At 55.8% G+C, this 25,008-nt stretch overlaps 1 protein-coding gene across 2 annotated transcripts; it reads right to left on the bottom strand.

Annotated features, from left to right (window-relative positions):
• Window positions 1-17: 17 nt before the first annotated feature.
• On the bottom strand, window positions 18-6,855 carry FAM166B (family with sequence similarity 166 member B). 2 transcript variants are annotated; one of them, XM_037902770.2, is made up of 6 exons: window positions 6,679-6,855; window positions 4,584-4,810; window positions 3,422-3,576; window positions 1,832-1,958; window positions 1,188-1,388; window positions 18-191 (listed from the first exon to the last, which is right to left on the bottom strand). In XM_037902770.2, exons 1-6 carry the CDS (start codon window positions 6,744-6,746, stop codon window positions 103-105), a joined length of 867 nt encoding a protein of 288 aa, XP_037758698.1. In that variant the 5' UTR covers window positions 6,747-6,855; the 3' UTR covers window positions 18-102. The 2 variants fall into 2 exon arrangements, with proteins under 2 accessions (XP_037758698.1, XP_037758697.1); XM_037902769.2 differs by lacking the exon at window positions 6,679-6,855 and adding an exon at window positions 6,008-6,113.
• Window positions 6,856-25,008: the final 18,153 nt, after the last annotated feature.

The raw sequence follows: 25,008 nt of genomic DNA, 5'->3' as shown, positions 1-25,008 counted from the left end.
ATGGAAGGGCAACAGAGTTTGCGGCTCCTTCTCTTTATTGCTCCTGTACACGGTGGGGCAGGCTCCAAACAGCTTCGGGAAGGAACCGGCCCAGCCCCGCTGCTAGTCGGCCATCTGCTTCTCCAGGGTGCTCAGCCCCAGGGCGTTGTGGGTCAGCTGGCCGTAGGTGTGGCCAAACTGGAACTTGTAGCCTGCGGACAATGAGAAGGAGCCAGTGAGAGGAGCCCACCTGGGGCAGATGCGGCCCGGTCCCTGGGGCTGCAGCTACGGAAGGCCCAACGTGGGCTGGACCGCACAAGACACCTACCCGGCGGGAGAGCCACCGCCCATGGGCAGGACTGGGCACCCCGTCACTTGGGGCCTTTAGTCTGCATAAAGCCCCTGCCCCAGCGTGGCGCTGCCCCCCATGAGCTGTATGAGCCACTGCCTGCAACCGCCGCTCTCTTGGACTCAGCAGCACCGGAGAAGCCCTGCGGGAGGGGTGCAGGACCTGCCAGCTGGGAGGCTGCCCCCTGGGTTTAACTGCTCGCTCGTTCCAGGCAAAGCGCGGTAAGCTCCAGGTCAGGCTGATGGCAGCTCTCTCCGCGTGCCAGGGATGCTGTGTTAGGAGCCCACCATGGCTCTGGCAAGGCAAACGGTCAGCCCTGCAGAGGCAGAGCCATGGGCAGCGTTAACCGGCAAATGTCAACGCCTGGAAATTCAATCAGGTCCCCAAAGCCCCTTAACTCTGACCAGTATCCCGGCCCACTGTCCCCACCTGGTGGTGTCTAGGGCTCGCTGCATCGTAGCTGAAGGCTATGACCAAGGCTGTATTAATCACCTACCCCATGGACCCCGTGAGCCGGTGCTGAGTGGGGCGCGCGGGGGGTTGATCTGAGGCGACCCTCCACCAGCGATGGTCTTTCCTGCACACTGGGCTGCAGGTGCCGATGCTGGGTTTGTCTGGCAGTACAGTGAGATGGGATGGGGCTGTGGGCCAGGATGGAGCCGTGGAGAGTTTGGGGGTCCAAATTAAGGGGGTTTGTGGGATCTTCTGTGAGTCCTTCCTGGTCTTTCCTTCCATTGGCACTGCAGGAGCCAGCCATGGGTGGGTGCCCACTTTTCTGCAGGGAATGCCTGTCGTGCTGGCTACTTTGTCCCTTCCTAGCTGGCTGCCCTGGGTCCTTCCCCGGGGCCACACCGCTCACCTGGGACGTAGCCTGCATAGTGGGGCAGCAGCCCCATGTCCGTGGGATACGACTTCAGCAGCGGAGGAAGGACCGTGCTGCCTTTCCCGGCCTCAGGCCTGCTCCCTCTGTTCTGGCCAAACTCCACCAGGGCGCGGTGGGTGGTCAGCGGGTAGCCTGCCCCGATCAGGAAGCGGGCGCGGGGCACAAAGCCGGTGAAGCCTGCCCAGGTCACAGGAGGACAACCTGAGCCCTGATGCCTGGAAACGAGCCCAGCCCCACCACCGCCTCCCCACAGCGGACTGGCTCTTCCAGACCCAGCAGCCAACGAAGCAGCTGGGGGGCAGACCGTGTGGGTCGTGCCAGGGCCCCTGCAGGGACAGTGCGTTCCCACCACACCAGCACCCCAATTCGGGGCACCATGTCACCCCCTCCAGCCCCCCAGCACTGTGGGGGCCCCAGAGCTCTCTGCCAGACCCTGGGTGTGACTGGCGCCGCAGAGGCAGGTCCTTGGCTGCTAGGATGGTTGGTCCTTGCAGGACTCTGGATTAAAGGATGAAGAGGGGGGCTCCTCAGGGCTCCCAGGACCCCCCCCCCAATACACTCCCTCCCTTCTGCTCCCCAAATCCCAGCCCACATGCCCGGCCCCAGCCCTGCAGGCTCACCCGAGATGAAGCACTTGTGGGGGTTGTTGTCCTCCATGGAGTAGGGGGAGCCCTGTGGTTGGAAGGCGAAGGGCGATCCATACGGGGCTGCTGCCGGGCCCGGAGTCCTGTACTTGGCGGTGAGGAGCTGGGGGTGCAGAATGGGGGCCGTCACACAGGGGTCCCCGTGGGGGGATGGGTCAGGGAGCGCTGCCCAAGCTGGGTGGGCCGGGCATGCGCCACGTGGCAATGCTCTCGCTGTTAGAGGAACCGGCCAGAGAGCTCCCTGTGCCACCCCAGGCTGGGGCAGACGCTGGCGTAAGAACAGGACCAGCTAAATAAGCCAAACCCATCGGGCTGAGCGCGGCAGAGCCCACAGGCTACGCAGGGCCGCTCTTGGCAGGCAGACGTCCAAGGAAACCCCAGGTGCTGCAGGGAGCAGCATGGGGGGAGTCAGTAGGGGGCGCTCTCCCCTGGCAGTCAGGGCTGGCCCTATTGCCCTGTCCGGGGCTGTACATGGGGGAGGGGCAGAGGGTCCATGGGGTAGGTGCAGGGGGAGTGGACCTGTCCTGGGCTGTGCGTGGGGTAGGTGCAGAGGGATGGGTAGGGTCCGTGCAGAGGGGTGTGTGGTGCCATGGGGTGGGCCTGTCAGGGGCTGCACGTGGGGTAGGTGCAGAGGGTCCATGGGGTAGGTGCAGAGGGGTGCAGGGGGGGTGGGCCTGCCCGGGGCTGTGTGTGGGGTAGGTGCAGAGGGTCCATGGGGTAGGTGCAGGGGGGGTGAAGGGACGTGGGCCTGTCCTGGGCTGTGTGTGGGGTAGGTGCAGGGGTAGTGGGCCTGTCTGGGGCTGTGTGGGGTAGGTGCAGAGGGTCCATGGGGTAGGTGCAGGGGGGGTGAAGGGGCATGGGCCTGTCCGGGGCTGTGTGTGGGGTAGGTGCAGGGGTAGTGGGCCTGTCTGGGGCTGTGTGGGGTAGGTGCAGAGGGTCCATGGGGTAGGTGCAGGGGGGGTGAAGGGGCATGGGCCTGTCCGGGGCTGTGTGTGGGGTAGGTGCAGAGGGTCCATGGGGTAGGTGCAGCGGGGTGGGCCTGGCCGGGGCTGTGCGTGCCGACACTCGCTCCCAGCAGAGCAGCCCGGCGTGTCTGTCGGTGGGGAAGGGGTGTCTCTGTTGCTGGGGGAAAGGGGACAGAGCCGATCAGTAACATCCCCCAAGCTGCCCCGTGAGCCAGAGAGATTCGCCCCCAGAGCGCTGAGCTCCAGTAGCCCGTGCGGCCTCGCGAGGCGCCCGGCTGGGGCCGCAGGATTGATGGTGGCCAAGCTCCCTGCCCAGGCTGCTCCTTGCTCAGTGCCCCACACACCTGCGTTCTCAGACCCTGGAGCAGGCAGGGCACAGCCCCCCCCCCCCAGCATGCTGCCGGCGTGGCGGGTGACGGGCCGTGGGCGCCCTGGGGGCGGGGGGCAGTTCCTGGTGTGGCGGGTGACGGGCCATGGGCGCCCCTGGGGGCGGGGGGCGGTTCCCGGCTTGGCGGGTGACGTGCTGTGGCCCCTGGGGCAGGCAGCAGGGGCAAGCTCCAGGGGGGCAGCAGCAAGATGCCAAGTCGCTCTGGTGACTCACTTTGCCCTTGGTGCCCTGGGGCAGCCGCCCTGCCTTCTGCAGCTCCTGCTCCTGGCCTGCGGCTCTCAGCTGCTGCCTGGCAAAGTCCCTCCTGGCCTCCTTGCAGATCTCGGGGTAGGTCTTGGCGAAGAGGTTCTGGGCCCTGGGAATGAATCCTGGGAGCGGGGCGGCCCCAGTGCCCGGAGACGCAGGCGAGATGAGAGGCAGGTTAGTAGCCCAGAGCCCTGCTGCGTGCGGGAGGGCAGGGGAAATAGGGCAGGGGAGAGCTGGGCTCAGGGGTGGGGGAGTCCTGAGGGCTGAGGTGGGGGGAAAGGGGGTGATGCCAGCTGGAGGGGCGTTCCCCGGGCCCAGCCTCGCAGAGCCCAGCTGTGTCATGCTGGGCACTGAGAACAACCCAAGGGAGAGGCACAAAAACAGAGCTGGAATCCACTAAGCGGGCGCTCCGGAGGGGGGGATCCCCAGGGGGTACGAGAGATTTTCAGGGTGTCGGTGGCTATGAAGCAATTCTCTGAGTGCAATCCGGGCCTTCAGGGGGAAACGGCAGGTCCCCCCTTTCTTTTCACAATAACCAGGGGAAACGCCTAGGGTGCCTGGCTAATGCTGCCAGTGGGGCACTGCCAGGGGGCGGCTTTGCCCCACTAGTGGTGCCACCATGGCAGCGTGGCAGGTGGGGGCATCCTGCAGACAACGTGGTACGGAGGACTGGCCCCTCCGCTGAGCGGCGCCTCCTGTCGGCTGAGCCCAGCCCGGGGCACAGGGAGAGACGCACCAGAGGGGGCTGCTTGCGGCTCCCCCATGCCAACGGCGTGCCCCTGACCCCACTCAGGCTAGCAGGCCGGCCTGGGCTGATCCCGCACGATCCCTCCCGTGGCCCTGGACGGGGAGGGTGCAGCGGCACCAGGTGTGAGCAGAGGCCCTTGGACAGAGCCCCCTGGGTCATGGGCCACACTGAGTCCCCAAGAGGAGGCCCGGCTGCGATTGAGGGAGGATCCCTGGTGCCCAGCATGGTCTCCTGGGCGGGGGGAAGGGGGTGCAGCTCGTGGCATGGATGGAGTCCCTAGGAGAGGCGGGAGCAGTGGCCAGCATGGCTCCCAGGCCCCCACCCCCCTACAGCCGGCCATGGAGCCCAGCGAGCGTCGGGGGCAGCTGCCCCGTCTCCCACCTGTGTAGCCTGGGATCACGCAGCATCCCAGCGGCTGAGCTGCTGACCCCCAGCAGGCCGGCCTCGTCCCCAGCAGCTCCCCTGCCTGCTGCACGGGCTGGGCACCATGGCAGGGCCCAGGGGCGGGCTGCAGCACCAGCTGGCTGGAGCCGGCCACCTCGGGGCTGGTCAGGAGCGGTGAGGTCAGCAGCCCGCAGCTCTCGTTCGGAGGGCAGTACCCGGCGGAGCTGCAAAGGGCACAGGCCGCAGGGCTGAGGCAGCGCCCAGAGCGAACCGCCGCCCCCAACGTCCCGGAGCCACTGAACAAATCCCCAGGGCAGCCGACCCCAGACTCGCCCTGGGGCTGCTGCCCTGTCCCGCGGGGCAGATGCAGCTCCAGGAGCGGGGCCTGCAAGCTCAGATGGCTCCCAGCAGCCGTAAGCCCGGCCCACGGTGGGCTTGGGGCACCTACGGCTGTGCAGGAGGCAGACGTGCCAGCTCAGGGCCGGGGATGCCCATGAGACAGAGCAACGGGGAGCTGGACCGAGGTGCTGGGCACAGCGGGCACGGGGGGCTCTCCCCTGCCTTCTGCCACGGGGCTGGGCCTGGCCCTGGGGGCAGACAGGTTGTCGGGCTCTCCCCCATCTCAAGGCGCCAGCGGCCCTGGAAGTTTGGGTAGGGCCGGGCGCACCCTGCCCAGTGCCTCCGTGCCAGGGGGGTCTGGGTGCCAGGGGCCCAGCTGCGTGGGGAGAGATTGCCTGGGACAGCGATCCTTTCCTGGGAGGGAGGCGGGAGCCGTGGGGGGAAAGCTGTAACCCCCCCTGCACCCCCACTCTGCTCCACTCCCCCTCCTGCCCCTTCCCACCCACTCTGCTCCCCCCGCCCCTCCCCCTTCTGCCCCTCCCCTCCCCCACTCTGCTCTGCTCCCCCTCCCGCCCCTTCCCACCCGCTCTGCTCCCCTGCCCCCCGCTCCCCCCACTCTGCTCCACTCCCCCTCCCGCCCCTTCCCACCCGCTCTGCTCCCCCTGCTCCTCCCCTCCCCCACTCTGCTCCACTCCCCCTCCTGCCCCCTTCTGCCCCTCCCCTCCCCACTCTGCTCCACTCCCCCTCCCGCCCCTTCCCACCCGCTCTGCTCCCCCTGCTCCTCCCCTCCCCCACTCTGCTCCACTCCCCCTCCTGCCCCCTTCTGCCCCTCCCCTCCCCACTCTGCTCCACTCCCCCTCCCGCCCCTTCCCACCCGCTCTGCTCCCCCTGCTCCTCCCCTCCCCCACTCTGCTCCACTCCCCCTCCTGCCCCCTTCTGCCCCTCCCCTCCCCCACTCTGCTCTGCTCCCCCTCCCGCCCCTTCCCACCCGCTCTGCTGCCCCTGCCCCCCGCTCCCCCCACTCTCTTCTGCTCCCCGCGCCCCTCCCGCTCCTGACCCTCCCCCCCCCCCCCGTTGCTCACCCCTCCCCCTCCTGCTGCTCGAGGTTTCTCGCTCCCGCTCCGGCCAGCTGGGCTCGGCGTCCTGTTGCCATGGCAACCCCCGCCCGCAGCGCCGGGGCCGAGCCGGGCAGGCACCAATCGCAGGGCGCGCCGGGCCCCGGCTCCCTGCACCCCCCCCCCGCCGGGACACCCCCCATGCAATGTCCCCCCCCCCCCGGGAGTGCGCCGGGTCCCGGCTCCCTGCCCCCCCCCCCCGCCGGGACACCCCCCATGCAATGCCCCCCCCCCGGAGTGCGCCGGGTCCCGGCTCCCTGCACCCTCCCCCCCGCCGGGACACCCCCCATGCAATGCCCCCCCCCGGGAGTGCGCCGGGTCCCGGCTCCCTGCACCCCCCCACGGGACACCCCCCATGCAATGTCCCCACCCCCCGAACGCGCGCCGGGTCCCGGCTCCCTGCACCCCCCCCCCCCCGGGACACCCCCCCATGCAATGTTCCCCCCCCCCGGGAGTGCGCCGGGTCCCGGCCCCCTGCACACACCCCCCGGGACACCCCCCATGCAATGTCCCCCCCCCCGGGAGTGCGCCGGGTCCCGGCTCCCTGCAGCCCCCCCCCCGGGACACACCCCCTCCAGCCAGCGCCCCCACCCCCCCTCCGCAGGGCGCAGCGCGGGCGGGGCAGATCCTCCCCTTACCCGGGGCCGTGGTGCGGGTCGGGGCTCGCCAGGCTGCGGCCGAGCTTGGGGGCGAAGGCGGCGGCCATGGCCCGCGGGCGGCCGGGTGCTGCGGGCGGCGTCGGGCGGAGCAGCCGGTGCCCCGGGGACAGGAGCCGGGGACAGCGCCCGCCCCCGGTGGGCTGGCCCGGGCCACACGGGCAGGGCGAGGCCCGGCTGCCCGGAGCGGAGGCTGGAGCCGAGCGCCCAGGACAGGCGGCTGGGGGTGGGGGGTGTGCCATGCACGCACCCCCCCCCCCCCGCCCCCCGGAAGGCCAGGCAGGTGGCTCCATGAGGAGCAGGACCTGCAGCCCCAGCTTGCTGCCCCCCAGGGCATGAGGTGGGTGGGGAGAGAAGCCAGCGCTCTCCTGGCCGGGCTGGAAGGTGCCAGCATGGCAGGTGTCACGAAGTGTGGGGGCGTCCAGGCCCTGCACCCCTCTTCCTGGGATTCACTGAGACTCTCAGCCAGCCAGTAAAACAGAAGGTTTATTGGATAATAGGAACACAGTCCAAAACAGAGCTTGTGGGTACACCCAGGACCCCTCAGTCAAGTCCTTCTGGGGGGCAGGGAGCTTAGACCCCAGCCCTGGGGTTCCCTGTGTTCCTCCACCCAGCCCCAAACTGAAACTAAACCCCCCCAGCAGGCTCCCTCCTGCAGCCTTTGTCCAGTTTCCCGGGCAGAGGTGTTACCTCCCCCTCCCCCTCCTGGCTCAGGTGACAGGCTCTCAGGTCTCCCGTCCCCAGGGCACATTCCCAGGCCAACACTCCCCCCTCCCTGCTGCTTCACATCGTCACATCTCTCCCCCCTTCGAGACTGAACTGAGCGGCGTCACTCTGACCAGTGACCTGGGGAAGTTCGGGGCCCCCTCTCCGGGACAGCGCATCCGCTATCAGGTTGGCACTTCCCTTCACGTGGACCACGTCCACGTCGTAATCATGCAGGAGCAGGCTCCATCTCAGGAGTTTGGCGTTGGCTCCTTTCATCTGGTGCAGCCAGGTCAGGGGAGAGTGGTCGGTGTAGACGGTGAAGTGTCGCCCGAAGAGATAGGGCTCCAGTTTCTTGAGGGCCCACACCATGGCCAGGCACTCCTTCTCGATGGCCGCGTAGTGTTGCTCCCGGGGTAGCAACTTCTTGCTCAGATACACGATGGGGTGTCTCTCCCCCTTTTCATCCTCCTGCATTAACACCGCCCCCAGTCCCGTGTCGGAGGCGTCGGTGAACACCACAAAGGGCTTGTCAAAGTCTGGGTTTGCCAGAACTGGGCCACTGACCAGAGCCTCCTTCAGCGCCCGGAAAGCCTCCTGGCACTGCTCGGTCCAGACCACCTTGTCTGGCTTCCCCTTCTTGCATAGCTCAGTGATGGGGGTGGCTATGGCGCTAAAGTGGGGCACAAATCTTCGGTAGCATCCTGCCATCCCAATAAAGGCTTGGACCTGCTTTTTGGTGTGGGGAGCGGGCCAGTCTCTGATCACCTCCACCTTGGCCGGTTCCGGCTTTAGGCGGCCGCTCCCCACCCGATGGCCCAGGTAAGATACTTCAGCCATCCCCACCTTGCACTTCTCCGCTTTGACAGTCAGCCCAGCCCCCTGGAGTCGGTCCAGCACTTGTCTAACCTGGGACACGTGGTCCTCCCAGGTCTGGCTAAAGACACAGATGTCGTCAATATACGCCACGGCAAAACTCTCCATCCCCCTCAGGAGCTGGTCCACCAGGCGCTGGAAGGTGGCCGGCGCTCCCTTGAGGCCGAAAGGCAGGGCCAGGAACTCATAGAGCCCCAGAGGGGTGATAAAGGCCGATTTCAGCCGGGCATCTGCATCCAGCGGCACTTGCCAGTAGCCCTTTGTAAGGTCCATGGTGGTGAGGTACCGAGCTCCTCCCAGCTTGTCTAGGAGCTCGTCAGGCCTGGGCATGGGGTAGGCATCATGGGGTAGGTGCCAGGTGCTGCACAGACACACAGCGAGAGAGAGACAGGCCCTGCCCCGGCTGAGAACAGAGCCCCGGGGGCCAGGCGCTGCACAGACAAACAGCGAGAGACAGGCCCTGCCTCAGAGAACTCCGTCTGCAGCCGCACGTCACACTGAGGGTGGAAGACGGGAAGAGTGGCTGTTATGACCCCATTCCAGGGGTGGGGAATTGAGGCCCAGGGTCCAATACATGACAGCTTGTTCCTCTCCCTCCTCCCCTCCCTATTCTTTGCTCAGCCAATAGGAATGCAGAGGTGTAGCTGGATGAGCCAATAGCAGGGCTGGGAGCCTCCGCAGCACTTTTTCATAGAAGATCAGGGCTGGAAGGGACCTCAGGAGGTTCTAGTCCCACCCCCTGCTCAAAGCAGGACCAACCCCAACTAAATCATCCCAGCCAGGGCTTTGTCAAGCCTGACCTTAAAAACTTCTAAGGAAGGAGATTCCATCACCTCCCTAGGTAACCCATTCCAGTGTTTCACCACCCTCCTAGTGAAATAGTGTTTCCTAATATCCAACCTAGACCTCCCCCACTGCAACTTGAGACCATTACTCCTCGTTCTGTCATCTGCTGCCACTGAGAACAGCCGAGCTCCATCCTCTTTGGAACCCCCTTTCAGGTAGTTGAAGGCTGCTATCAAATCCCCCCTCATTCTTCTCTTCTGCAGACTAAATAACCCCAGTTCCCTCAGCCTCTCCTCATAAATCATGTACCCCAGCCCCCTAATCATTTTCGTTGCCCTCCGCTGGACTCTCTCATGGTCACTGCTGCCCAGGTTGCCACCCACTTATACTTCCCCTACCAGTTCTTCCCTGTTTGTGAGCTGCAGGTCAAGAAGAGCTCTGTCCCTAGTTGGTTCCCCAAGCACTTGCACCAGGAAATTGTCCCCAACATTTTCCAGAAACTTCCTGGATTGTCTGTGCACTGCTGTATTGCTCTCCTAGCAGATATCGGGGTGATTGAAGTCCCTCATGAGAACCAGGGCCTGTGATCTGGAAACTTCTGTTAGTTGTCCGAAGAAAGCCTTGTCCACCTCCTCCCCCCAGTCTGGTGGTCTATAGCAGACGCCCAATACGACATCACCCTTGTTCCTCTCGCCTCTAAACTTAACCCAAAGACTCTCAACAGGCCGTTCTCCAGTTACGTTCCGGAGCTCTGAGCAGTCAGACCGCTCCCTTACATACAGTGCAACTCCCCCACCTTTTCTCCCCAGCCTGTCCTTCCTGAACAGCTTATACCCATCCATGACGGTGCTCCAGTCACGCGAGTTACCCCACCAAGTCTCTTATTCCAATCACATCATAGTGCCTTGACTGTGCCAGGACTTCCAGTTCTTCCTGCTTGTTTTCCAGGCTTCTTGCGTTCGTGTACAGACACCTAAGATAACTAGCCGATCGCCCTACTTTCTCAGTATGAATCAGGAGGCCTCCCCTGCTGCACCCTCCTCCTTGTGCTTTCTCCCAGTATCCCACTTACCTCCGGGCTTAGGTCACTGTCCCCCAGCGAACCTAGTTTAAAGCCCTCCGTGCTAGGTTAGCCAGCCTGCCTGTGACGATGTTCTTCCCTCTCTTCATTAGGTGGATCCCATCTCTTCCTAGTAATCCTTCTTCCTGGAACAACATCCCATGGTCAAAGAATCCAAAGCCTTCTCTCTGACATCACCTGTGCAACCCCGCATTTACCTCCACAATTTGATGGTCCCCACCTGGCCCTTTTCCTTCAACAGGAAGGATGGACGAGAACACCACTTGCACCTGAAACTCCTTTATCCTTCTTCCCAGAGCCATGTAGTCTGCAGTGACCTGCTCAAGGTCATTCTTGGCAGTATCGTTAGTGTCCATGTGGAGAAGTAGGAAGGGGTAGGAGTCCTAGGGCTTTACCAATCCTATTCAATTTATTCATAAATGATCTGGAGAAAGGGGTAAACAGTGAGGTGGCAAAGTTTGCAGATGATCCTAAACTGCTCAAGATAGTTTAAGACCAAAGCAGACTGAAGAACTTCAGAAAGATCTCACAAAACTAAGTGATTGAGCAACAAAATGGCAAATGAAATTTAATGTGGATAAATGTAAAGTTATGCACGTTGGAAAAAATAACCCCAACTATACATACAATATGATGGGGGCTAATTTAGCTACAACTAATCAGGAGAAAGATCTTGGAGTCATCGTGGATAGTTCTCTGAAGGTGTCCATGCAGTGCGCAGCGGCAGTCAAAAAAACAAACAGGATGGTAGGAATCATTAAAAAAGGGATAGAGAATAAGACAGAGAATATCTTATTGTCCTTATATAAATCCATGTTACATCCACATCTTGAATACTGTGTACAGATGTGGTCCCCTCATCTCAAAAAAGATATACTGGCATTAGAAAAGGTTCAGAAAAGGGCAACTAAAATGATGAGGGGTTTGGAACGGGTCCCATCTGAGGAGAGATTAAAGAGGCCAGGACTTTTCAGCTTGGAAAAGAGGAGACTAAGGGGGGATAGGATAGAGGTCTATAAAATCATGAGTGGTGTGGAGAAAGTGAATAAGGAAAAGTTATTTACTATTTCCCATAATATAAGAACTAGGGGCCACCAAATGAAATTAATGGGCAGCAGGTTTAAAACAAATAAAAGGAAGTTCTTCTTCACTCAGCGTACAGTCAACCTGTGGAACTCCCTGCCTGAGGAGGTTGTGAAGGCTAGGACTATAACAGGGTTTAAAAGAGAACTGGATAAATTCATGGAGGTTAAGCCCCATTAATGGCTATTCGCCAGGATGGGTAAGGAAGGGTGTCCCTAGCCTCTGTTTGTCAGAGGTGGAGATGGATGGCAGGAGAGAGATCACTGGATCATTACCTGTTAGGTTCACTCCCTCTGGGGCACCTGGTATTGCCCACTGTCGGTAGACAGGATACTGGGCTGGCTGGACCTTTGGTCTGATCCAGTATGGCCATTCATATGATCAGTCTCAGCAAACACTCCATCATATCATGAATTCTAGCTCCAGGCAAGCAGCACAATTCTTGAGTTTCCCGGTCTGGACGGCAGATGGATGACTCCGTCCCTGTCTCCTCCTCTTGGGAGTGATGGTGGTGGAACCCCCATCCCTAGGACACAACATCCCATGCCTTCCGGTCAATGGGGTCTCCTTCTGATCCCTTCCCTCAGGTGACTCTTCCAAACCATTCTCTGCCGTAGTACCTGTGCAGAGAGCCTGAAAATGGTTTCTTACCTCTATCTGTATTGGGGGTATATGCGTTCTCCTCTTTCTTCTTCTGGAGGTCACATGCTACCAATTTTCTTCCCCGTTCTGCATTGCCCTCTCTGATTCTTCAGCATGCTGTGCCTGCAGTACTAAACACTGACTTCTATCCAGAAAGTCTTCATTTTCTCTGATGCAATGCAGGGTTGATACTTGGGTCTCTAGTCCTTTAACCTTCTCTTTCAGTATGGAGACCACCTTGCACTTCATACAGACGAAGTCGCTTCTATCCTCTGGGAGAAAGACAAACACGGCACATCCTGTTTAGGTCACAACAGCTGATCGCTCACTATCCATATTGTCTTCCTTCTAAGAGCCTCTTCAAATGTTGTATTTACTGCTCACAGAAGCCCAAAAGGCAAAAAACTCTGTGGGAACTTCCCCTAGGCCGGTAGTTCTCAAACTTTTGTACTGGTGACCTCTTTCACATAGGAAGCCTTTATAAATTAAAAAACACTTTTTTATATATTTAACACCATTATAAATGCTGGAGGCAAAGCTGGGTTTGGGGTGGAGGCTGGCAGCTCGTGATCCCCTGTGTAATAACCTCCCAAGCCCAGTCTGAGAACCCCTGCCCTAGACATCCTCCCAGACAAACTCCCTCAGGTTTTGAAACAAACCTGCTCAGGGAGGGAGAGGAGGGGAAAGCTCTGCGCTTAGGTCAGAAGATGCTTGCTGCAGATTTCATCCTGAGCTGCCATTCACCTTCCCATGGCGACATGTCACAAAGGCAGGAGCCAGCCCCTTGTGGCACCAGTAGGCACAGGGCTTCTCAGGCAGGGGAGGGGGCTGCTGCCCTTGGCACATTCGGGGGTAATTACCCCTCAGCCAGCCCCGCTTTGGAAGTTTCAGGCTGCAAGAGCAGCACTGAGGCATGACCACCGGGGATCTTTCCCTGCTGGGAAGAAACAAACGTGCTGTCACACCACAAAGATGGTTCAAATTACACTTAAAACTTTCCCATTTTTCCAGTGCTCTAATTTTGTGTGTGACTGGCAGTACCCCAGTATCAGGGGGTTGCTGTGTCAGTCTGTATCCACAAAAACAACAGGGAGTCCGGTGGCACCTTAAAGACTAACAGATTTATGTGAGCATAAGCTTTTGTGGGTAAATAACCCACTTCTTCGGATGTAAAGCTTATGGCCAAATAAATCTAGTACCCCAGTGTGGTCATTTATTCCAAGATTTAGTCCCACCTGTCTGTGGGAAGCTTTCCTTTGCCTACAAGAGGCTTTGGGTCAGGTCACCAGGCAGGTCCATACAGGCTCTGACACAGAAACACAGATTCCTCTGGGAATGCCTTGATCTTACCAGGTCTCCCCAGGGTTGCACATTTCTATGACCTTTCCCCTAGAATACCTTTTGAGGAGCTGCCGGTCCTTTGCATGTGCAGACACAGGCACCTGCTGCCTTCACGCAGCCATCGTGTAGCTGTAGGTCTGCTGTGCGGTACGGCCACCTCTTCCAGCTGGGGAATCGTCTGAGCTCCTGCTTACTTACTCTGTAATATTTCTGAGGGTGGCGGAGACTCACAAACTCAAGTACCATCCATGAATGTCATGGAGGTGATGTTTACTCTCTCAAATCCTTCCAGCAACACTCTAGAAACCGCCTTCCAACTGAATCCTTTGTATTTATCAGAACCCCTTCAATGCACAGAAACCCAAGCCAATCTGAACACTCTGTAAGATTTGGCTGCCAAAACTTGCTCGTTATGGATCCATGCTGCTAACATCCTCCATTATTTACTTACATTCTAGAGAGTGATTTTTTAAGAGATCTTTTTCCCCAAAGTTTGGTACCTCAGCTACTGAGCCATCACCAATTTCATCCCCCCCCCGACCTTCGTTTGTTAATTAATGCACATACTGTCTCTCTAATACTATTTCCTCCCTCGACAAACTTATAAATCTTCATCTTAACCCCTGTAGTTTAGCATCAGCTCATTTATGTTGGTGGTGAACGACCAGGTTACAACACATAGTCTGAAAATTTCTTTCATGATGCATTAGAAAGATCTCCAAGAATATCATGGCCAAGAATAATCTAGAGATCCTTCTGTCACTGGACTGGCCCTGTATAGGACAGAAACCACTTCAGCCAGGGGGTGCTGTATCCCCGTCCCCCTAGTTCCAGCACCTATAACTTAGTTTTAAAATAAAACTAAGTTATAAAACCCTAGACTACAAGAAAGGTTCCAAACCCCTTTTTAAAAGGCTACGTATCGGACTGAAAATAGTTCTTAGACCAAGATTCCTGGGCCGTGTTTGAAACGCAGACATTGGAGCACCAGGACACTGAAAGTGAAATGAATTAAAAGCAGCAGAACTGATCTTTTCCCCATTGTCTACACTTAGAGAAATGCAGAAAGTGGAGCACAGAAGTAGTTACCAACTACATTTAAAAATTCTTTCATTTGTAGTGGCCTAAATCAGTGTTGTCGTCCTTATTATCTGCTAGTCAGTCGTGCATCGTGGCAAGTGGGCGAAGTATGGTGTGATGAAGTCACAGTGGGACTGTTCTTAAAGTTTTCTCTGAATACTGTGTGGGTGCCTCAGTTTCCCCTATGCCTTTCTTAAGTAACTAGGTGGTGGGATAAGGGTGTGTGATCGTTGCAGAGCCCTAGAGGGCAGGTGTGTGCAGGGGTCTAGACACAGAGAATGGCCGACACCCTGTTTCCTGGCAACTGATGGCCTGGGCCCTTCCCCCCTGCAAAGGTGAGAGCTAAAGGGTTGGAGAACAAAGAGATCAGGTGGCCTCCTGACCCAAGAAAGAGACAAAGGCCAGAGGAGGGGCTGGAGGCGGTTTCAGTTTAGAGCTTGCTGGGGAAATGGAGGGAGGCCCAGAACTGGGCTCCCTAAAACCCCCCATGATGGACCTGACTGAGGGGTCCTGTTCTCTGTACCTACCAGCTCTGTTTTAGACCATGTTCCTGTCGTCTAATAAACCTTCTCTTTTACTGGCTGGCTGAGAGTCCCGTCTGACTGCGGAGTTGGGGGGCAGGACCCTCTTGCTTCCCCAGGAGCCCCGCCTGAGCGGACTCGCTGTGGGAAGCGCATGGAGGGGCAGAGGATGTTGAATGCTCCGAGGTCAGACCCAGGAAGGTGGAGCCGGGTGAGCTTCTTGCCCTGCAGACAGTCTGCTGCCAGAGAGGAGGCTCCCCCAGAGTCCTGACTGGCTTCGTATGGAGCAGATCCAGAGCATCGCCCGGGGACTCCGTGACATACGGAAACAGATTGGGCCAGTTTGGGGCTACTTAAGTGACTTTACGCTATCAATGCAGTAGAAATCTGGCAACTTCAGGCTGCAAGAGCAGCGCTGCAGAATAGAGCACCTGTAACCTTTCCCTGCTGCGAAGAAACAAGCATGAGCTGCCACCACCACAAATATTGTTTAAATTACACTTAAAACTTGGCCATTTTTTCCAACTCTCCAATTTTGCAGTGAACGGCAGTGCCCCAGCGTGGCCATTCATTCTGCCATTTAGTCCCATATGCCTGTGGGAGCCTTTCCTTTGCTTTGGGTCAGGTCCATAGGCTCTGACTCAGCAACACCGATTCCTCTGCGAATGCTGGGATTTCACCAAATCTCCTTTTCCCAGATACCTTTTGAGGAGCTGCTGCCCCTCAACTGCTGCCCTCAAACAGCCATTTTGCAGCTTTCTGCTGTGTCTCCTTCTCTTCCAGCTGGTAAATATTCTTCTCTCTGGTTGTACTTACTGTTTACCATTTCTGAGGCTGGCAGAGTCCCACAGACAGGGGGAACATCCATGAATGTCACTGCGGTGATGTTTACTCTCCCAAATCCTCCCAGCAAAGCTCTAGAAACCTCCTTCCAACTGAATCCTTTGTATTTATCAGAACGATTTGTATAACCCGTCAGTGCACAGAAGCCCAAGGCAACTGGTAAGATTTGGCTGCCAAAATGTGTTTGTTATAGATCTATGCTGTGAACATCCATCGTTTAATTACACTCTAGACAGTGATTCTTTTGAAGGGTATAGACCCTAGTGTTAATAAAAAGATTGTTAAATAAAGAGATTGGGCTATGTGGGGCTAGTTTTTAAGTGACTGGGGACTATTGACGCAGTAGAAAGTAGCACATGAGTAAAGTTCCCCCCTCGACCAAATTCTGAAGTGGCCCCGCTGGGCGGGGAGTCAATAGCAGAGAACTGCCCTCACATTTCTGGGGCCCCTAGGCCAGAGCCTAGCCACCAGCCCAGCTGCCCTTTCTTAGCGGGCGTGTGATTCTTTGCAGGAGGCAGGGTCTGGGCATTGCTGGGGTTAGTTTATTCATTGATTCCCAGGCCTGTTCCTTTGAGCACGGGTTCCTAACTATGCCCCTTCCGTCAGTGTAACCCTATCCTGGTCCCTATAAAGGGTTTGTTTCTTCTCACAACTGGTTGGTCCTTGGTTCCTTTTAAATGTAACATTAATGTAAGCGAGGCTGTAGGGGCTGGATGTTCATTCCCGCGCCTGCTGGTGGAGGCGGTGTGTGTTCAGAACATCAGCGAGCTAAGGGGCGGACCAGCCGTCAGTGCCAAGTGCATAAAGAACCCAGGAGCAGCATTCCCCCTAGTCTCTCCCACCCGCATACCGTGTGACACGCCACCTCCGTATTGGTGCACATAACAAAATTCATGTGGCAGAGGTGGGGCCGAGGGGTTCGGAGTGTGGGAAGGAGCTCAGAGCTGGGGCAGAGGGTTGGGGTGGGGGTGGGGGGGTGAGGGCTCTGGCTGGGGGTGCGGGCTCTGGGGTGGGGCCAGGGATGAGGGGTTTGGGATGCAGGCTGCCATGGGGCTATGGCGGGGAGAGAGGACTCCCCCCAGCTCTCTCTCCCTGCAGCAGCACCTGGGCCGAGGGAGAGGGGCTCCTCTCCCCGGCAGCTCCTGCGGGGCCTGGGCCGGGACACCTGTGCGGCCCTAAATAGCCGGCTGCGAGGCCGTGCAGCTTATAGGGAACCTAGCCCAGGACCCATTGATCCAGGGGCGGGGGGCACTTAGGGGACAGCCCCACGCCTAGGGGTCAGGAGGCTCTGAGAGAGGAGAGGGAAAAAACACACTGAGGGACAGCACGACTCGGACGGCGGCAGGGCGATTTAAAGAGGTGTGTAACGGGGTCCACTCACCACTCTGGCACCTCCTCAGCCTGTCTTGGGAATTAGCTCTGCAGCTGCGTGCGCCCCCTTTGGGTGGTGCCTTGCCGCCGTGACTCCCGCTCTTGGACCCACGTCTCTCCAAGGACCGTGGCGTCCTCTTCAGCGACACAGCCCCCCGGCTGCCACACACTGTGCTCCCCCCTTCCAGGGGACCTGCAGTCCACGGTCTAGCCGCTTCCCGCGTGGCTCCGGCACCCTCTTTACCCTTGTGTCAGGGCCTCAGTCTGCAACCCCCCAGCAGCCAGCCAGGAGCTGTCGCTGGCTCCCTCGGCTCCTGTTTGCAGCACTGCTCGGTCCAGGATGCTGGCAGTTCTCTTAGCCCTCCAGATACACAGTCCGTCCGTCCGTCCGTCCGTCCGTCCGTCCGTCCGTCCGTCCGTCCGTCCGTCCGTCCTTCCTTCCTGGGCTCCTAGCAGAGAACTACCCTCTTCTGCCTTGCAGCTCCCTTTTTATATGGGCCTGCTTGGCCCTGATTGGCAGCTCTTCTCAGCCCTCTTCTGATTGGCTGCCTCTGGCGCAGCTTCCCTAGGGCTGCTCTGAAGCCCTTTTCTGCCAGTGAGGGGCAGCTGCCCCATCACAGGTGCCACCAGTTAAACATCACATTCCCTTCAATTGACCCTGGCACGATGACACCTCCAGCTGGCCCTCAGGGGGCCGTTTCTCTGATTTCACCTCTTTCTTTTGCTTAGGTCAATGAGCCTGGTGAATGGGATGACCTGGGTAATAACAGGCTTGTCAGTCTGACATGGAAGCTGGGCAAAAAACAGCTGGTGTAGCACTCGCTTAACAAAGAATTAAAGAACAGGAGGACTTGTGGCACCTTAGAGACTAACACATTTATTTCAGCATAAATTTCATGGGCTACCGCCCACTTCATCGGATGCATAGAATGGAACATATAGTAAGAAGATATAGATATACATACAGAGAAGGTGGAAGTTGCCATACAAACTGTAAGAGGCTAATTAATTAAGATGAGCTATTATCAGCAGGAGAAAAAAACTTTTGTCGTGATCATAAAGCTGGCCCATTTAGACAGTTGACAAGAAGGTGGGAGGATACTTAACATGGGGAAATAGATTCAATATGTGGAATGACCCGGCCACGCCCAGTCTCTATTCAAACCCAAATTCATGGGATCTAGTTTGCATACTAATTCAAGCTCAGCAGTTTCTCCTTGGAGTCTGTTTTTGAAGCTTTTCTGTTGCAAAATTGCCACCCTTAAATCTGACTTAGGTCTCGTCCCCTAACGCCCCTACTCTACTTGCGCTACATTGATGACATCTTCATCATCTGGACCCATGGAAAAGAAGCTCTTGAGGAATTCCACCATGATTTCAACAATTTCCATCCCACCATCAACCTCAGCCTGGACCAGTCCACACAAGCGGTCCATTTCCTGGACACTACGATGCTAATAAGCAATGGTCACATAAACACCACCCTGTACCGGAAACCTACTGACCGCTATACTTACCTACATGCCTCCAACTTCCATCCAGGACACACCACACGATCCATTGTCTACAGCCAGGCTTTAAGATACAACCGCATTTGCTCATGGCACCTTAGAGACTAACCAATTTATTTGAGCATAAGCTTTTGTGAGCTACAGCTCACTTCATTGGATGCATACTGTGGAAAATACAGAAGATGTTTTTATACACACAAATCATGAAAAAATGGGTGTTAATCACTACAAAAGGTTTTCTCTCCCCCCACCCCACTCTCCTGCTGGTAATAGCTTATCTAAAGTGATCACTCTCCTTACAATGTGTATGATAATCAAGGTGGGCCATTTCAATGCCCCTCTGCCATGTACATTGGTCAAACTGGACAGTCTCTACGTAAAAGAATAAATGGACATAAATCAGATGTCAAGAATTATAACATTCATAACATTCATAAACCAGTCGGAGAACACTTCAATCTCTCTGGTCACGCGATTACAGACATGAAAGTTGCGATATTACAACAGAAAAACTTCAAATCCAGACTCCAGCGAGAGACTGCTGAATTGGAATTCATTTGCAAATTGGATACAATTAACTTAGACTTGAATAGAGACTGGGAGTGGCTAAGTCATTATGCAAGGTAACCTATTTCCCCTTGTTTCCCCCCCCCCCCCCCCATTCCTCAGACATTCTTCTTAAACCCTGGATTTGTGCTGGAAATGGCCCACCTTAATTATCATACACATTGTAAGGAGAGTGATCACTTTAGATAAGCTATTACCAGCAGGAGAGTGGGGTGGGGGGAGAGAAAACCTTTTGTAGTGGTAAACACCCATTTTTTCATGGTTTGTGTGTATAAAAAGGTCTTCTGTACTTTCCACAGTATGCAGCCGATGAAGTGAGCTGTAGCTCACGAAAGCTTATGCTCAAATAAATTGGTTAGTCTCTAAGGTGCCACAAGTCCTCCTTTTCTTTTTGCGAATACAGACTAAACACGGCTGTTACTCTGAAACCCGCATTTGCTCCAATCCCTCAGACAGAGACAAACACCTACAAGATCTCTATCAAGTGTTCTTACAACTACAATACCCACCTGCTGAAGTGAAGAAACAGATTGACAGAGCCAGAAGTCACCTACTACAGGACAGGCCCAACAAAGAAAATAACAGAACGCACTAGCTGTTACCTTCAGCCCCCAACTAAAACCTCTCCAGCACATCACCAAAGATCTACAACCTATCCTGAAAAATGATCCCTCGCTCTCACAGATCTTGGGAGACAGGCCAGTCCTCGCTTAGACAGCCCCCCAACCTGAAGCAAATACTCACCAGCAACCACACACCACACAACAAAAACACTAACCCAGGAACCTATCCTTGCAACAAAGCCCGATGCCAACTGTGTCCACATATCTATTCAAGGGACACCATCACAGGGCCTAATCACATCAGCCACACTATCAGAGGCTCGTTCACCTGCACATCTACCAATGTGATATATGCCATCATGTGCCAGCAATGCCCCTCTGCCATGTACATTGGCCAAACTGGACAATCTCTATGCAAAAGAATAAATGGACACAAATCTGACATCAGGAATCAGAACATTCGAAAACCGGTAGGAGAACACTTCAACCTGTCTGGCCCCTCAGTAAAAGACTTAAGGGTGGCAATTTTGCAACAGAAAAGCTTCAAAAACAGACTCCAAGGAGAAACTGCTGAGCTTGAATTAATATGCAAACTAGATCCCATGAACTTGGGTTTGAATAGAGACTGGGAGTGGCTGGGTCATTCCACATATTGAATCTATTTCCCCATGTTAAATATCCTCCCACCTTCTTGTCAGCTGTCTAAATGGGCCAGCTTGATGATCACGACAAAAGTTTTTTTCTCCTGCTGATAATAGCTCATCTTAACTAATTAGCCTCTCGCAATTTGTATGGTAACTTCCCCCTTCTCTGTATGTAAATATATCTATCTATCTTCTTAGTGTATGTTCCACTCTATGCATCCGATGAAGTGGGCTGTAGCTCACGAAAGCTCATGCTCTAATAAATGTGTTAGTCTCTAAGGTGCCACAAGTCCTCCTGTTCTTTTTGCGGATACAGACTAACACATCTGCTACTCTGAAAAGCATTAAAGGAGAGTAATGGAATTAAAGCCAGTCACCGTGGGTTTATGGACACTAGATCTTGTCAAGATAACTTGTGAGCTCATAAAAATACGTCAGGTCTGGTTGATAAAGATATTAGCACTGATGTAACAGTCTTAGACTCCTGTAAGGCGTTCGCTCTGGTAGCGCAAGACATTTAACTAGAATGATACAAAATGAACACGGCCCACGTTCCATGGATTAAAATCTGGCTAACCGAAGGCCTCACGACGGAAGTGTCGGCAGGGAATCCGCCTCAAGTGGGAGTGCTGGTAGTGGACCTCTTAACCCTACACGATTTAACATTTTTATCCAGGAGCTGGAAGAAAACGTAAAGCCGTCACTGACCAGGCTGGCAGATGATGCAAAGGGTGGGGAGTGGAAAATAATGAAGGGAACATGCCACTCAGACAGAGCGATCGGGGTCCCTGGGTAAGCTGGCCACAAGCAAACAATGTGTATTTCAGTATAGCCAAATGTAGGGTCATACCGCTGGGACCAAAGAATGCCGGCCATGGTTCCTCTGAAGAAGACGACTTGGGGGTCATCAATAATCGTCAGAACTTGCGCTCCCAGTGCGACACTGAGGCCAAAAGGGCTAATATGGGACGTATAAGCAGGGGAATCTTGACGAGGAGTAGGGAAGTTATATTTCCTCTGTATCTGGCACTGGGGCTACCGCTGCTAGGATCCCGTGTCCAGTTCTGGAGTCAGCACTTCCAGAAGGACATTGAAAAACTGGAGCGGGCTCAGAGAAGAGCCATGAGAATGACGAAAGGGTTGGAAAACCGGCCCTGCAGTGCGAGACACCAGGAGTCCACTATATTTAACTTAACAAAGCGAAAGCTAAGGGGTGATTTGAACAGCGTGTGAGTCCCTGAGCACGGAACAGAGATAAGTTAGAGGCTCTTCAGTCTAGCAGACAAAGGTAAAAGAAGATCCCAAGGTAGACGCTGAAGCCAGGCACATTCAGACTGGACATGAGGTGCAATTTTTTAACCGTGCAGGTAATTAACCATAGGAATAATTTATCAAAAGTCCTGGTGGATTCTCCATCACTGGCAATTGTTGTACAATCAAGCCTGGATGTTTCTTCAAAAGAAACTGCCACACGTCACCTCAAACCCGCCCCCCTGGGGAATCACCCTGATACAGGGAGTGAGCGAACTCTAGAGCCCAGCAATTGCCCATCCCCACTGGGCCCACCTCCTGCTGCATGCAGGATTGCCTTCTGCTGCACTTTCCCACGTGCTGCTGAATTTACTCCATGTGCTCAAACCTTCACTAGCCCTGGATCTCATAAGTGGCCCTAGCCGGTGAGTAGGAGGGGGCTGGGTCCTTCACTCAGAGGGACAATGGTCACGTCTGTGGTGTCATAACAGAGCGGATCTCCTCAAGCGGTAGTGCCTTTCTCGCTGCGCCGACAGTTCCCATGGATGGGGGGGGGGTGTTCAGGGGGTATCCCCTACCTCGAAGAATACGCAGTAGAGCCAATGCACTGTACTCTGGAGCAAGCTGGATCCACTCCTCCTCCCTGGGCACGGCCAAGAGCCCAGGAACCCTGCGCTAAGTCCTAGAAATGCTCCTTCCCAGCAGGGCCAAATGAGGGCCGTTAGGAAGATGCTCTGCCTTGGTTGGCCGGAGCCCAGATTTTTAACATTGAGGGCATCTGGCAAAGCTCTCCATGTACGCGGGCTGTGGGGAAGGGCAGGGAAGGCTAGTAACTCTTGTGGGCATTATTTCAGCCAGGCCGGTCTGGTGATGCTGATTCTTTATCCCTGTTCACTGATCGGTTTTAAATGCGTCAAAGTAGCTGGCGTTGCAAGGCCAGGAGTGCAGGGAGACCTGCTAACTGCACACACCCTGTTTGCACTCGGGAAAGTGCTTTCCGAGATAACTAATGCCACTGACAATGCTGACCTGCGAGAGCTGCACCTGGGCCAGCTGTACCCTGTGTCGGCTTGCCGTGCTGCCAGGCTCCGGCAGGAGGAGTGTATCTGGAGAGAGAAGGAAGATTGGAAGTACCCCCAGGGGAGCCCGTTTTGCTGGCCAACTTGCTTTCATTTGGGAGACACTCGTCACTCCATAGTTAAGCTGCTGCTAAGTTTCCATTTAAAGCTGGATTTTGCATCTTCTCTAAACCCACCCGAACTGTCAGATCCACCTGAAAATTGGAAGCTCAGTTTAGGGTCCTGAGTACGGTTAGTGGGGAAATTTGAAGCAACTTCACCAAGGGCTCATTTTTAGGTGTAAAAATTCTTCTTTTCCCACAAAATTCGGGGCATTAGGCTCTATTAGCAGAAATCTATGCTTGGCACCGAAAGGTCCATAATGTAAAATACAGACAGTTATTAGACTCATAGAATCATAGAATATCAGGGTTGGAAGGGACCTCAGGAGGTCATCTAGTCCAACCCCCTGCTCAAAGCAGGACCAATCCCCAATTAAATCATCCCAGCCAAGGCTTTGTCAAGCCTGACCTTAAAAACTTCCAAGGAAGGAGATTCTACCACCTCCCTAGGTAACGCATTCCAGTGTTTCACCACCCTCTTAGTGAAAAAGTTTTTCCTAATATCCAACCTAAACCTCCCCCACTGCAACTTGACTCTCTTTGAAACAATCAAGTGCTACGACACAGTGCTGAGAGTCCACTTGTAGATCACTGGCATGGTGTGCAAATTCCTGAGGGTGTGGGAGAGAGAGAGCCCACCCTAACAAAAAGCCCCTTAAACTAGGGGAAGGTGCATTGGGCTGGGAATCAGGAGACCATGAGTTTTAGAGCTTGTCTGGATGGGGAAAGGGAATTGATCCAAGAGCTGTGTTAGGTGAAAACAGATCCTGAGAACAGTACGTGAGGAGCCCACCCACCAAGGACCTGAAGTACATGAACAGAGAGAGGGTGTCTGAACATCTAGTGACAGGATAGAGGTCAGAGGCGCCTCCTGGACAAGTGAGGGCCCCTAGGCGAACAACCCCCACTTGATGACCAACTTGGTGAAGAGAGGTCCAGCCACAGGAACAGCGAATCAAGAGAGCACTTCCAGCGGGAGAGAAGCAATGAACAGGACAGCAAGAGTGGAGCTGGACATAGAGCCATGAAGAGGCAAAGCTGATTCGTCTCTGAGGTGACACAATAGACTTGTAACCCTTCTGCCCGTCAGAGTTGGCAGCAACAAGGGCCGGGTTCAATATCTAGGGGATCCATTCCAATAACACAATGCAAAACCGGCTCGAGCCCCCCCCCAGTGACCTGGGACAAATATATACCACCCCCGCTGGGCGCCTCCAAGAGGCAATACTTCCCCTCTCGCAAGCACAGAGTCTGAGTGTAGCAAAAAGACTTTTAATAACAGAGAGAAACAATGCGGCATTATGTTGGGGAAACATCACCAACAGGATTCATAACACAACCCATGAGCAAAAAAAACCCACCCCAAGCAAATTGGGGCGTGTCCTTTCCCTTTGGTTCTTGAGTCCAGCAACCCAAAATCACCCAAAGTCCCAAAAGGCCAATGACCCAAAAGTCTCTGTCCCTGTTCAGGGTAGCCCCAGAGTTCGAAAGTTTATCTGCAGAACTTTACCTCCCAACCTGGGTGGAGATGGGGGGGGGGGGGTTTAAGGGGCACCTTATGTGGTCCAACGCTGATGGCCCCACCTCTCCATGGGGCTCCACTCTGCCAGCCGCCCCATGAGCTGCTCTAGGCATCCAACAAACTGCTCTGCTCCACCAGCCGCTCCGCTCGCGTCCTGCAAACTGCTCCACCATATAGCTTCAGGCTCCCCCACTACTTAACACAACACTCAGTGATTTCAGCTCTTAGTCAGTTCAGCTCTTTTGTGATTTCAGCTTGTAGTAGGGGAGCCTCAGTGCTGGGGCACCATTGGCCCAAAGTGAACTCAGCTCAGCAGCCTGTAACTAGACTCCTAATGGAATCAAAATTAGCTCTGACATTCTATAGTGGAGAGAGGAGGAAGTGCAATTAGCATGTAAGGCCCTCACCCAGGGAGGGGCCCATGCCACTAAGTATTAATACCTGTCCCCAACCTCTCTCCATTCACAGAGTTTTGGAACCCATGTCCCTTGCCTAGCGAGTGCTACTTAGTTGATGGCGAGTCCCTCCATCATAACAAAAGGCCAGGTGCAGTTCCACTGTCCTTGATTCCCATACTCAGGGTAATAACAATTTATTCTTCCTGCCCCAATAACAGAGACACTGGGGATCCTACAGCAGCCAAAGTGACCATTTGGGCAGCTACGGGCTCATGCTAGGCAGGGTGGGTGTGCCTATGCAAATGAGATCGGCCCCTGAAGTTCTTTTCCACAACTTGCCACACCTC

Source organism: Chelonia mydas, chromosome 5 (assembly GCF_015237465.2).
Source record: "Chelonia mydas isolate rCheMyd1 chromosome 5, rCheMyd1.pri.v2, whole genome shotgun sequence".
NCBI lineage: Eukaryota > Metazoa > Chordata > Testudines > Cheloniidae > Chelonia > Chelonia mydas.
Note: the sequence above shows the minus strand (reverse complement) of the source record. Positions and strands in the feature narration are given on the sequence as shown.

What these genes read in the sequence shown, in the direction of transcription:
- FAM166B (XM_037902769.2), bottom strand. Translation starts at nt 6,078, where the DNA reads ATGGCAACAGGACGCCGAGCCCAGCTGGCCGGAGCGGGAGCGAGAAAC. An exon ending in GAGCAGCAGGAGGGGGAGGG is followed by an intron (nt 4,811 to 6,007) that starts GTGAGCAACGGG and finishes TGCCCTTTGCAG; the next exon opens with CTCCGCCGGGTACTGCCCTC. An exon ending in CCACAAGTGCTTCATCTCGG is followed by an intron (nt 1,389 to 1,831) that starts GTGAGCCTGCAG and finishes TGACCTGGGCAG; the next exon opens with GCTTCACCGGCTTTGTGCCC.